Genomic DNA, 14,238 nt, shown 5'->3' with positions numbered 1-14,238 from the left:
GAAACAATACACCGTGATAGAAAAATAAACTCCATATACAAAATATATAATATGAAGGAACATAAACAACAAACAATAAAACTAAAGGTCAAAACTGAATTTTCAAATAACACGATATTAAACATTGCGTCGATTAAGGGTACCGAGAAAAATTATGAACAAACCAGATTATCATATCCTGTTTGCGCAGTCCGATGTTCCCTAACCAATCGCTGTACTTGATTGGTCAACTGGTTGTTGAAGGTGAAAGTTACGGCACTACCATTTGTCGTCGGCACGAAATTAGCTACCAATGATGTTGGTGGTGGTGGTTGAGGTGCTGGAGGAGCTTGATGATGCGCTGGACTTGCAGTGAAGTCACCGGCTCGTCGGCAAACCTCCATCATTTGGACGGAAGCCTTAACATTGTTACAATGTGCATAATCGACTAAATGGGCCAGCGTAACGAAGGCATGGTTCAGAGCCTCCCCAGGTGTTATGCGGCGCTCCTACAAATAATAAGGATATGCGATGGATAAGGAATGACTCTTGCCTATTCTAGAAATTAGCCATTGTCTTCCGATCGCTGTATGGAATCAAAGCATGAACTAGATATTACTACCTGGTCCATTGTGAGCATCCTCTTCAAGAGGTCAATGAACTCTCTTCTATCTGCTTTTTCTGCCAAAAGTTGACCACCCTCCAAATCGGTCGGGACATTAACTTGACCAATATCATCGAGACAATTAAAAATATACTTCCTCGCTTCCTTTGATTTGATACCAGTTTCAGCCTCATGCTCTTCCGGTGTTTTTAATCGCCAAAATGGATATGTACCTGCGATTCATTTAACGTTATCTGTATCTGTTCTTCAAGAGTATCAATTTCGAAATGGTTATGAAGTACAATACTTACTATCCATGTCTCTGTAAAAGAATTTTGTTGTTTTACTGGCATTGTTTAACATGTGTTCCGTTGGTAGGCCTTGCGTCTGACTTATGTATCGAATCTGATCGTATTCTGAACTACCAGGGTATAGAGGCCATCCTAAAAACAATTCCGCAACCACACAGCCGAGCGACCACATATCTATTGCTTCACAATATGGAAGTCCAAGTATAATTTCAGGTGCACGGTAGTATCGCGATTGTAAATACGTGTTGCAGACAGCTTTAGATACATGAGAAGCTGACCCAAAATCAATAACTTTTACACGGTAAGGCTGACGAACTGGATCCACCAACATAATGTTTTCCGGCTTAAGGTCTGCGTGAATTAACCCCAATTGCTAAAAAAAAAAAAAAAAATTCGTAAGGTTATTCGTTGACCCATAAAAAAATTAACACGAAATTGTCCCAGCATGTAAATATATAAACGCAATTCACCTTAAGTTTCAAAAGAGCAGTGAGTACTTGTTGAAGAATCGGTCTGATATATTTGAGGGGTAGGGGTGAAAATTTATTCTGTTTCAGGAAATCATACAGATTCTGTTCTAGCATCTCAAAGACCAAGCAGGTATGGGATTTGTGCTGAAAGCACTCATAAGCGCGCACAAAGTTGAACTCATCCGCATTTTCCTGACTGAGTCGAGACAGGATGGAGACCTATTCGAGATAACAATCGCATTTAGTCATGACTGAAAAATAAAACTGTCTAATCATTCATATCCTAAATCACCTCAATCTGCCCTTGGCGCGCATAAGATGGATGGTTCTTCAGAATTTTGATGGCCACTATTTCATTGGTTCCCTTTTTCCAGCATTTTACGACCTAGGGACAGAACAAAGACGAAATGTTTAATTTCTATGAAACTAAAGCTAAAAATAGCACAGTTTATACGGAAGAGTAAAAAAAGAACTTTTACCTGTCCAAAAGTACCTCTGCCCAAAAATTCGAGGACTTCATATTGATTAGTCATAGAATAGAGAACCTCGTGCTGTACCAACTGGTAATCTCCATCTCCTTGGGGATTGCTGCCACCGCCTCCATTGGCAGCGTTGGTTACTTGCTTGCTGTGTGCCGTCATGCCTGTCTGCTTGTGTTGTTGTTGTTGTTGCTGCTGCTGTTGTTGTTGCAGCTGCTGTTGCTGTTGATTATGATGTTGCGACACTACAGTACTACCCACTGCGTTCGTCGCGTTGGCGGAGTGGACTGCCAGGCCGTCACCATTACCCTCCCTCGACCAAGTTTTTCTCTGTAGGAGGAATACACCTTATACAAAAATTTTTGGACGTTAAGAGATCGTAGATAGATTTTGATAGCTTTAGTTGGGAAGGGACGATAACGATGAACACACGCAGGACGAAACTTTGATGAACCAAGCCGAGACAACACAAATCCAAAACACAATCCATAAGAATCGATGTAACATGAATGACATGACTCTCGTCTGTTAAATAAATACACACAGACATTCGCGCATTGTTAAAAATTAGTTTCAAACACGCACGGGATGTGTAGTCAGTAGAATATGAAGGAAAATTTAGTTATTAACGTTCTACGTAATAGCTTTTTGCATACACATCGATTTACGTCGTTTCGATGATCTTCGACATTGAGATTTAGCAAGCATTAAGAAACTTCGAACACTATAGCGGAAATACATCACGATAGCCGGTCATGAAATATGAAATGAAAGCCTTGACGGCAATCGATATCTAACTACGCCACATGGAAAAATTTCTGAGAAACGCTCGTACATCTGTACTTGCTTACAATATCTTCACAATCAACGAAAATCAGTTATATCCCTAATTATCTGTCAGAATAGTATCGTATCGACTTGCGAAGCATTTAATGCGATAGATACGCAAAGACAAAAATCGTTTACGGCTCTGTATGTCCGTGCGGAACGAAGCTACCTTTGTGAAAGTTGGCTCATGACAGGTATTAGACGATATTAATCCGTAGCTGTCGAACGCCGACGATTATCATTCCGCGGATACTACGTTCTCTCTCTCTCTCTCTTTCTCTCTTCCTTTCTCTCTTGACTCCTTTTTTTTTTTTCTTTTGCCAAACGATTCAACGAATCACTGTCGTCGAAAGCCACTACTTACTTCTGTGAAACAGCCAACGTGGCCAGATGACAAAGTCGATTTTCGAACGGTCATGAAGAAAAAATGGCGAACACGATGACCGTTCGCTCGCGAAAGGAAAGAACGCGCCACTATTTTTAGCGATCGTAACGAGTTGTATCATGAACGATTGCGGAAACCAGCATGGTGAAAAATAAGCAGAGGCAAATACCGCTGGTAGACGCAAGTTTTCTTATCAGACAAAACCAACTGGATGACGAAATAAAGTATATACGCGGATAAAGAACGGATTAACTCTGTCGTTAGCTGGTAGTAGAAATCGCTGCTTCGAACCAAGCTGAACGAGACAGGATGCGATGTGAAGAGTACGAGTAACACCTGAAAGGATACGTCCATAGGATTTCAGGAGGTCGACATTCCTCTTGAACGATGTAACAAACGCTTGAAATAAAACCGAGGCTATTTTATTTCATGATAACATTCATAAATAACACGCATAAGGACTCTGTTTCCTATCGATACACATCCCATCGCACGATTGCGCGTTACAAAACCATGGAAGAAAGTCTTCTTCGGGTTGTTTTTAGGTGAGGAGAATGGCTTCACCGTTAATACTTATTTATAGCGATTTCAAGCGGTAAGCGGCGTCTCATCGAGCGTATCAATAGCAAGGAAGAATAAAATATAGGAAAAGAAGCGAGATTCGATAGATATAGAGTTTAAAGAAGTCAGCAAGAATTCGCTTAAAAATACATTATTCTCGATTGTAAATTTGTGAATTTAAGCGTTGCGAATGTACGACCAGTGTTTGTCTTCTACGATGATGGAAGCATGAACGCCAAAGCTGACGAGCAACAAGACCAAGAGAAAGAGGGATCGAGACGAGGATAAGTCGACTTTCCTCGACGCGATCACGCGGGTCAGAAGAGAATTATAGGTAAAAGAAAATCGGAGGAAGTGGCACCAACCTTCTGGCCACAGCGTTGGTACGTGTCTAAGAGCTTGATCGTCGAGGCTCGTACCAGGGTCTGTTGGTTCGGGCTACTCTTCTGCAGCGCATTATTGTTGTGCAGCGAGCTAAATGCGGTATTAGCACCGTTCACGGAGTACCGTTGTTGCAGACCGGTATTGTCTAATTGGTAGTCGCCGGTCGATTGAACCAATGCGTGTTGGATCACCGGCTGACTCACGTTGTACTCCAACTTGCGTTTCTTGCTGTGGTGGTGAACGGTGTTGTTACTGCTGCTGCTGCTGCTGCTGCTGCTGCCGTTGACGCTACTCGTCTGCTGTGTTTGGATGAACATGTCACACATTCCCTGCAATGATAAAGGTAACACGATCATTACTATTTCACATGATCGTTCTTTGCGAGCTAAAGACGTTATCGAACGTTCGAACGTTCGAACATTTCTCGAATCGGAAAAAGGCTGACAGAGAGCGGTTCTGATCGCCAGTTTGATCGAGCGAGATGCGCGAAACTCGTTCCTACGATCTACAATTGTGTCTCGCTAATCGTACAATAAGTCAGCTAACAAGCGATATACCGCTGTTTCCGATTCGACAGCAAATGATAAATAACGGAAAAGCGTTGGCAAAACTAAAAATAAAACGAAAATGAACAAAGCTATGGGAAATGGAGGATAGAGAATAGAAGAGGATACAAAATAGCAAGAGTTTCCGTATATTCGTGGATGGATTTTATTCCAAGGCATGTTGTTGCGAGCAGTGGGAGATCGAGCCAGAGAAAAGAGGGGACCCATCGTGCGTCGTTCTGATTTAGGCGAACCGAGAGAGGAGCCCACGGCTCGCCATTACGACGAGGCGACGCGCGATATATAAAAACGTACGCAACTAACAGCCGACCACGACGACTATGAATATTTTAGAATCTCCTTCACGTACATGTGCCTTTGTATGGTTCCACGCTGATTCGGGCCAGCGGCTCTCAAAAGGCATCTACCGAATATCAGGTTTCTGCGCGTTGACACTCCGAGTAGCTGCAACAGGGCAAACATATTGGGTTGGTCTCTCTCGAGCTAACGCTTCTACACACTCCGTTATTAATCGTGAAATTTTCCTACGTGAAAATCGTATCTGTTTCACCAGATCCAGTTATAGAAATCAAATTTCCCATAATTTCCAGAAAATCCCGGATATACTTGCAGGAAATAGAGAATATAATGCGATCGATTTCTGGAGCGCTCGTTTCTAGCGCCGGTAAACTTGCACTTATGAAATTAAGCTTTAGATAAGATAACGCTTGTGCCTTTCTTTCCTCTTATCGATCGCGAAAGAAAGCTTCGCGGGTGCACGCGCGAGAATCGACGACGTTACACGTCGCAAAGTAAAACTCGAGAGTAGCATAATACGTAGGTGTATCCCGGTGTAGAAAAGGAAAACGAAACATGACAAAGAAATACCGTGGCTCGGTCGACCGCGTCCCGGATCGATCGGCACGTGACGAATGTTTTGGAAACTTTCGTTAGCTCCGATTCGGTTCTCGCCCCCGCGGCACCTCCACACGCGTTAACACATGTCCACGATCTTCTCTTTCTCTTTCCCTCTTCCGGCTATCCCTCTTCATCCGCGTGCACGACGTGCTCTAATTATAGTGCTACTTGTCAGAAATAGTGTTGCTCCGTATTATGAACGATCTACGGTACCACCAAGTACAGTTACGTTTATGTTAACTGTCTCGTTACTCGGTGAGAGAGAGAGTTCTGTTTAATTGGTGCACCAGAGACAACGCGATATCTAATCGTATTATATATTGTACACTATAGTCCAAAAGTACTTGGGCACCTGAGATTTTCTACTCCAGCCGACTAATATTAGCGAAATTTTACAAATCGTAAGTTACGATAAGTTCGCTTATGCAACAATAACAAATTACTAAAAGGAATTAAATTTTCCAACTGAATTATACGAATGATTAGTTATCCGATTAATATACGTAAAGCAGAGTTGCAAAAGAGAAGTCTACAACTTGTAACTTGTCAAATTACTAATATTATTAGCTGGTAAATTATTTTACAGGGAGATCTTGGTGTAATTCGATCAAAAAGTTGTAATTTTCGTTGTATTGTTAAAGTTGTGAATGAGTTTTCTCTACTAAAGTTTCTCTACTATTAACTCTTCATAATTGTGCCTAAGAGTCAGGACCAAACGTTCTGCTAAAATTAAACTGAAATAAACAATATACCTACGTGACTCAAAAAATCCATTACCGTCTCTAAAAAATACCTGACACTTCGTAGAATCTACGTAAACATTTAGAATATGGCCAAACACATGTTCCAACTGTTCTAAGATCTTAACATTGAATAGATACGTTTAAAGTCTTCATTCAAGATATCTCCGTAGGATCGCTTTTATCGTTTATTTAATTTTTACGACTGATGAATTTATGAAAGTAGATCGCTTGGTTTCTGAGAATTCAACGTTAATGAACGTAATTGAACGTATGGTTGGATAATGAAATCGAGAAACTGATAAAGAATGGGATTGATAATTTTGCCTATTGAAAGGCTAGCGCGTCAACAGATTACGTGTGGTATCAATAGATCACGAATCTATTCTTCGTTGAAATCTTCTCAACATATCACGTCTGTCGCGGCGCTTGGCTAAAAATTAATTAAAAGCTATGTACAAAACTACTCGAAAGCAACTACGAATTCGCGACTCGTTGGTCGTGAGCTAAGTTTGAACGCGAATCGCCTCGTCACCGTCGCGTCGTCTTTGTGCCAAACTATTCTCTCCCTGCACGCTTTTCTCGACGATCGTCAAGTTTATAAGATGAAATCAGTGGAGAAGAGTAAGTAGCAGGGCTAGAAAGTTTCGTCTCACGGTACCTCGTCACGCCAGGTAAGAGAACGAAGGAAAGAAGAACGACCGTAAATGTGGGTCGTAGTATAATTCCAGCGGATGGCCGGTTGGCGAGAAGGTGAAAAAAGCCGGTTGTTGGCTCGACGACGAATTTCGGTAGCACACCTTGGATAAGACGAAAAACGGCTGGTGAAAACGAAGAAAAATGTGAAAAGACGTCCTCCTTGACTAGTGGTGTTTGAAGAACGAAGCGCCATCCGAAGTACGTCGTAATAAGAGTAGCAACTTTACGTAATAGCTGAACGTAGTAGATAGCGGATCGAAGGAGTTTCAGCTTACTATTCGTGATCAGTCGACTTTTATATATTATCATGTCGATTGGTTATTGCAAAGTTTAACAACGGACCCAACTTTTCAGACAATTACTTAGCCATCAATTAAAAAGAACGAAGGAAGAATAAATAAAAGACAATAGCGCTGGCTCGTGACACCGTGATAAACATGATACATCGAACACAACGGACGATCTTTGCATTGCAAAGTCGCGTTGTCAAGCGTCGTCCTGATCTCTCTCGACTTATCTACGAACGACTCGCGTATAATCGTTTCGAAGCGACGGCGGCACACAATAACGGAAAAAAGCGAGTAGGCGCCGACTAGCAAACAACGCGATTAACGTACCTAATCTATCGCGATTTTTCGTGATCGAAGAGTGATTGAGATTTGTGAAACAATCCATTCTCATGGCACAGCCGTGACTCTCCAAACATGGACAGCTATTGTTTCTATCGCGATATAGACTGGCGACTGGCGATGAGTCACTCTCTCTCTCTCTCGCTCTCTTGTCTATCCGTGCAAGTTGCGCGAACCAACGAAACGAAAGTCCGACTTCGCCGAGTTTGCGCTTGCTTGCGATGGTACTCGCGCGTTCCAAGCCGCAGTCCACGACACTACCCTTGCATAGGCTACGAATAATCGCGCGCAACGTCTAGACTACTGTATACAGTCATCGTGGTGACTCAAGCTGATCGCTAGATAAACGGGAAATCCGAAAGGACCCGAAACTGACCTAGCTTTCGTAGAAACTTTTGTCGCAGCGTGGAGTCACCGCCGATCGAGCAATGAACCGTCCAGATGAATCACGAAGATATTGACTTCCCGAACCGGAAAGATAAAAGTCGACTCATTTTCAGCGCGGATGCAATGAGAATGCAAGACGTTTGATGCGAGCGCGTTAGAAACGTGTCGAGGCATCGATTCCATCGGCTATCAATTGACCAATTCTTTGTATCTGACGCGTGAATAACGGCCGCTCAAGAGGATATTCTCGAAGCTGCGACGAATGCAAGGAAACGACCGAAGACGCCATACACCAGGCGTATGTACATCGTTTCACTACTTTCTCGCTTTAGATAACGGATTGTTGTCGTCGATCAATCGCGGTATTTGTCGCTTAGACGATTGATAACGCAAGGAAAATGACTCGAAACAACTTGGATAACACAAGTTTCTACTTTTCGCTAGAAAGAGTCGTACTTCGAGATACAGACACGCGGCAATAAATCGAATCTTACTGGACCGTATACCAAATTGTATTGAGTTGAAACACTGCCCGATTAAGAAGTACGCGCTCGCAAACTCGCGTTGCTTCTCCTCGAAAGAGACAGCGAACAGTTCGAGCCCGTCCGTTGTCGTAAATTAACCGTCTAGTATCGCGATCATAAACGTCTGCTGTTACGTCTTGTATTTATAACCTGCAATCGCGCGCACAAAAGTTCGCCGACAAATTGGATGATCATGCGTTAGACTCTTCGTTTCTACTCTAGCAAGTTTTCACGCCGCTGCTAACAATCGTTGGAATAGGATAGCGGTAAAGTCATATTTGCAAGTAATCCACGGGTATGTACATGGCGTTTGCAGATCGAGTACGAGTCGAAAGGATTGCTGCAATTATTACCAAATTGTTATTAAAGCAAGCTTCAATTATCACTGAAACGAATGTTTCGAAGAGAACATATTTGAAGAGGTTGTTGCAGTAAGTGCTTTCCCCAGTGTTGCGAACAAACCAACGAAAACCAACTCAACATCAAATCACTTTTCCAAACGTGTTATAAATTCATAGACGATTAGTTAATTAATGTTTGTAATAATAAAGTAAAGCATTTTTGGATATGGAACTTACATTTTTTTTTCTCTCGCAGTCAGTTCAATTTAAATATGGGAGCTGCTTTCTTACTGCTGCAAATTCTTCATTTCCTTTTTTACGTTTTCGATCTGTTTCCTCGAGAAGAAGCATCACAATTTATTCCTCTACGCAATTTCGTCCTCGACAACGTTTCGTAACTCGTTATCCTTCGCTCGAAAGTAATTTCCAACGAAAGTCTTGAATCTGACTCCTCATTTTCTTGTATGTTAGATGGAAGATATTCGCGTTTTTCAAACACTGATTCGGATATAAATCAATAATGGTAAGTGGATATTATCATAACGAAGCATGCAATTATATAATTGAAGAGCACACAGAAAAAATGTGAGATGCTGTATCGTCGTTGAATTTTTATTTCAATGTCACTTGGTGGCTAATATATACAACTGAACATCGCAGGAAGAAAACATGATAACTACATATCTGTTGATTATCTAATATTAACGTCAGTTTTGATTAAGCAGAAGCATTTTAATACGACGATTGAAAGACAAGATATTAAGACAAGGAATATTTTAGTACCTACGATATTTTGAAGAGAGTGGAGAAAATAAACGAACGATTTTGGTGACACAACATTTTTTGAGAATCAATTAAATTTTGAAATTGGTATCGTAATCTTCAACTGAAATGAAAACGACCTGCCCAAACACATAACACTGTCTCATAAAAATTATTAACAAAACCATAAAATTTTGTAGGCAACGTGGAAAGATCGTGTTTGAAACGTTCAATAGAATACAAAAGTACATATTTAAGACCGCAACCAAATAAAGGGACAACCTTGGTAAGGAATTAAGTAATAAAATAAAATTGGCTATATGGGATTTAAAAACTGCTTACCCCCTTCTTTACCTGCGGTGTTCGATTCTTACATGAATAAACGGCGCACGTCGGGAAAACAAATCGTTGCTTAATATTATGTACAAGGCCATTTGGGCCGGTTGAGCGAGTACAGTTTTTCACGGTATCGTAAAAACTTCGTCGTTCGATTGTTAAGATTACTACATAATAAACACATTATACGTTCCTTCTTCCCTTGTAAAATTCCATGCTTTCCTCGCCGACCAGCCGCACGCAAGATAACAATTCCTTCGACAACGGAATTTTCCGATTAAACTATTCTATGTCACGTTTACACCCTTTCAGACTTATGTCTCTCGTCCGAAACGCGTATCCTTCCGCAATACGAGTCCTATGATATTTACGTGTGTAAATCGAGACGCTATTTGTCTGCGACATTTCTTGCTATGCGTCACATCGAAGACCAACCCGTTCATATTCGAATTTTCTACTGGCGATGTGAATGGAAAAATCGTGCAACCAACATCGGCTCTTAAGCGCAATTTATTAAAAGTGATTAAGAATGTCTATCGAACTACTCAACAACCAAATTTAAGAGATCATTTGTTTCATCGGCTAATCTACGACCAAGTGTTCCGAAAATACAATGCGGAAATTCAAAACGATGATTCATTGGAAATTTTAATTTGGTTTGCCGAAGAAAGTTCAGAAGAGGAAGATAATAAAGGATAATAAAAGATAATAAAGGAACTTAAGGATTTTTGGCTTGATTTTATATGCAAGAAAATTCGAAAGTAAAATCCCCAAGATAATCGGACAGCAAAATTTCTTAGGAATTTTACTCCGATTTCATACGCAGACCGATGCGGAAGAAATAGATAAATCTATTCTTGTTTTTCTGATTTTTATGTCGCTCGAATAAAAGAAGAAATTGTATTTCAAGTATGAAAGAATCGACGAAGGGAATAGTCTGATAAATTTGAAGATACTTTGAAAATAAGTCATAGATCCGCAATGTTTTGTAAGACACGAAGAGAATATTAACTTCGTTACTGATAGTCTGTGTAAATAACGATATTAATGTTTTCTAAATGTCCAACAAGATGATACAAAATATTTAGTCCTCAAATCAGACGAAGAGATAGTTCCGATACAGAATTAGTTCATAACGAATTTTGAATCTAAACATTCCTTTACTATAACCTCCGAATATTGATCCTATTTCATACCGGAGAAACGAACGATTTTTCGGCACGAAACGCGTGAGAATAAAAGTCGAAGGTACAGTATCGTCGATTGGAGGAGCATCTTTATCCCATTCGTTCCAAGGAACACTGTAACAAGATTCCACAGTGTTTCTATCGATCAAACAGTGTAACAGACGTTTGATGAGTCTTGTATGTCGCGTTCTATTTGTGTTTGCAAAAACCTACGCCAAACTAAATCGAATTGGAAGCGTGTCAGAGATGGTTTCGAGTGGAATCGTGGTTTACGACCGACGAAATAACCAGATCTACCAGGTAAGCGACGAGTCTCGTGTACGAACAGTACGAGCAAAAGGATACCCGAGCTTTCACCAGAAGATAGGAGTATTCAGACCAAGCTTAGTCCTTAAACGGAAGGCCATAAAGCATGGAAAATTCCGTTGAACGATATAAGCGAACAGAGAGGATTTTATTTCATAAAAAAAAAAAGAAAACAAAAACAAAATTTCTTTGTGGAATACAAATACGATACGAAAGAAAGGTCCATTTTCTTAAAAAAAAAAAAAAAAAAAGACATTGAAACGTCTCCTACGATTAAGAATTTAATTGTAAAATTAAAAGTTTGGATATCAATTAAAGTAGGAATTTCGACGAAGATTATCTTGCGACTATTATGCAAAAGTTCACTGTCAAATGAATTTTTCTAACATAGCGATATCCAAAAGAATCTTTTAAGAGATATTTGGTATAAGGATATGGCGAGTGAAGGAAAGCGATGCAATAAATAAATATCGTTATGTAATTATACAAGATGATTTACGAAACTGGAGCAAGTCTTATCTCTTTCTCGGATAAAGTTAGAAGAAAATGTTACAGAAAAAAGATGAATGGTTGCAAGGAGAATTACGAATATTTTCCGATGATTTTTCTTCGCAAATACAATGACGTATATGCATTTCGCAGTTATATTATTTCTTGGAACGAGAACATTTCTTATCGCAAACCAAATCGTTTATTCATTCTACATAGAAAAGTATTAAGACAACAACAGCAAGGTCGAAAATTCAGTACTTTAAAAGATATTTTAACTGTCATTTTCTAGAATTTATTATTTGAAAGACAAGGAGAGATATAACGTAGCACTCTCGTGTTTGAAAGAAGGATAATTTAAAAATTTTTTTAAAAATACTATTCTATGCATTATATTGTTCACTGTATTTAAAAATGAAAATAAAAATCGCTGGAATCTCATAAACTCTGCCTTGCCAATCACAATTTCAAATTCTTTAAAGTATCGTTTTTGGAGTATAAAGTGGGAGATCTATCCGAAAACTCTTACACACCACTGTATAAGAAATGAGTATTCGAAGACTTTAAGGGTTAGCTTGACCACCTATCTTGCTTTTATCGCGCGATATCGAACGTATTCCTCATTTAAGGTTACCTAAAGATCAACAAATGTCCCAGAGCGCTATAGCAAGTTCGTTTAATGTATCGATCGGTATTCGGTTTACTCCACAAACTTGCTCGTGATCGCCTTGAAATCACGAAACAACCATTTTCGATCAAACTTCCTCATCGCCGTACAATTTCGTGTAATTATACAATATTTCATTATAATGTCTTTAGAAACAATAACTATCGTTGAACATAGTTGATGTATATGCCTTATTGGTCCTAATATACAAGGTGATTGCGAAATCATGATTTAAATGTATTAAAGAATGGAAGAATGGAAAGGGTCCTGGAATGAGACAAACACGGGCAGAGGACATTCTTGTTACGAACCTTGGATATTTTTAGCAGATATGAGTTTAGCTAATTCTCAACCGAATATGGAAAAACAATCACAACAAAATTATTTTATATATGAAAATAAATTAAAATAAGTTTTTCTTCGAAAAAACTGATCACGTTTAGTCGAGAATTAACCTGATAAACGCAGGCTGGACAGGATTTTTAATTTCCATTCTCTCGTAAAAAAAACATCGAATGAAAAATCTTTGCTCTACGTTCTCAACTTGTTTTCGCGTCTACATTAGTCTCCAGTCTATTGTCCACTCCTGTCTGGCTGGGTGAATCAGGCAGATTCACATAACTAACCTGACAAGTTTTCAAACTTGATTTTCTTAAACGCAAATTCGTTATCCTTCATTTCAGTTTCGTTTTCAGTCACTGAATCTCCCTGACCCCATTTTTATCATGAATTACAATACACCTTGTACGTATATCAAGCAAATTATCAAACTGCATTTTCTCAAAAACAAAGCATCGTATGAAAAATTCGACATTTCCAAATTATTTTTACACGAGGAATCACGTTCTTCCCGCTTGTCTCGCGATATATTACCATAAAACGTTGTTTCGTGCTTTGTCGTTCGCCTATCGCGGTGTTAAAAACGAAACGTGGTTTGTAAGAGGAACAGGAAAAAGTAAATGGAACGACGTACGTTGATATATACGCGCACGCACGCTAAAGAGAAGTAGTAATCGTAAAGTGTGGTAATGTCCTTCCGAGACGTGTTCGCACGTGTCGAGAGGTGAACCTCGAAATGCCGAAAGGCCTTTTGGAAGGCCACGATTGAGGAAATCTCGTAGAAACGAGATAAAAAATGCTGGGCGAGCTCACTATGCCGCCGGTTGCCACTTCCGATTACTTCGTTTGCCTCACGGACTGCCAGACGGCGGTCGATAATTAGAAAACGATAATCAAACGCGACAATATAGAGCACCAATCGATCTGCGGATGAACGCGCAGAACTCCGAGGAACAGGGATACGGATGAAACTAATTGGATTTTCAGTCGGAGTTCCACGGGAAAACGATTCGATGATTATTTTTCTTTCTATCTTGAAATTGCTTTCGCTCGCTATTTCGTTTTCGAAATGGAAAGAGAAATGTAGTTAGCGGCTCGTCTTATTTCGAAAGATTAACGTCTTCCTTTATAATATCGAGCTACATTTTCGACTATCTCAGAAACTAAACCGATCGTGTTCTCCACTTTCTGTTAATTCCTCAATTTCATTACTCGAGTGAACAATTAATGTTCAATTCCCAAGAAACAAATCATTTAGTTCCATAAAGTCATCTATCAGGAGAAGGTAACATGAATAATAGCAAATTTGAAGAACAGCATTCGTAATATCATCATTTTCCCGTGCTTGATTTATGGAGTTGACCAATG

At 39.8% G+C, this 14,238-nt stretch overlaps 1 protein-coding gene across 19 annotated transcripts in view; it reads right to left on the bottom strand.

The window, feature by feature from the left end:
• LOC132908061 (homeodomain-interacting protein kinase 2) overlaps window positions 1-14,238 on the bottom strand; it is a 41,288-nt gene that overhangs the window by 13,778 nt on the left and 13,272 nt on the right. For 13 of the 19 annotated variants that reach the window (XM_060961640.1, XM_060961642.1, XM_060961645.1 and 10 more), the window contains 8 exons: window positions 4,917-5,011; window positions 3,983-4,330; window positions 1,844-2,173; window positions 1,657-1,749; window positions 1,365-1,583; window positions 895-1,267; window positions 599-816; window positions 165-488 (listed from right to left, as the gene is read on the bottom strand). In XM_060961640.1, coding sequence (XP_060817623.1) covers window positions 165-488; window positions 599-816; window positions 895-1,267; window positions 1,365-1,583; window positions 1,657-1,749; window positions 1,844-2,173; window positions 3,983-4,330; window positions 4,917-4,970 — 1,959 coding nt within the window. In that variant the 5' untranslated portion in view covers window positions 4,971-5,011. Of the gene's footprint in view, window positions 1-164; window positions 489-598; window positions 817-894; window positions 1,268-1,364; window positions 1,584-1,656; window positions 1,750-1,843; window positions 2,191-3,982; window positions 4,331-4,916; window positions 5,012-9,021; window positions 9,246-14,238 lie in introns of those variants that run through there. The other 6 variants (XM_060961652.1, XM_060961651.1, XM_060961644.1 and 3 more) reach the window with 5 other exon arrangements.

This window comes from Bombus pascuorum, chromosome 6 (genome assembly GCF_905332965.1).
Source record: "Bombus pascuorum chromosome 6, iyBomPasc1.1, whole genome shotgun sequence".
Classification (NCBI taxonomy): domain Eukaryota; kingdom Metazoa; phylum Arthropoda; class Insecta; order Hymenoptera; family Apidae; genus Bombus; species Bombus pascuorum.
The sequence above is the reverse complement of the archived record's forward strand: the minus strand, read 5'-3'. Positions and strand labels throughout refer to the sequence as shown.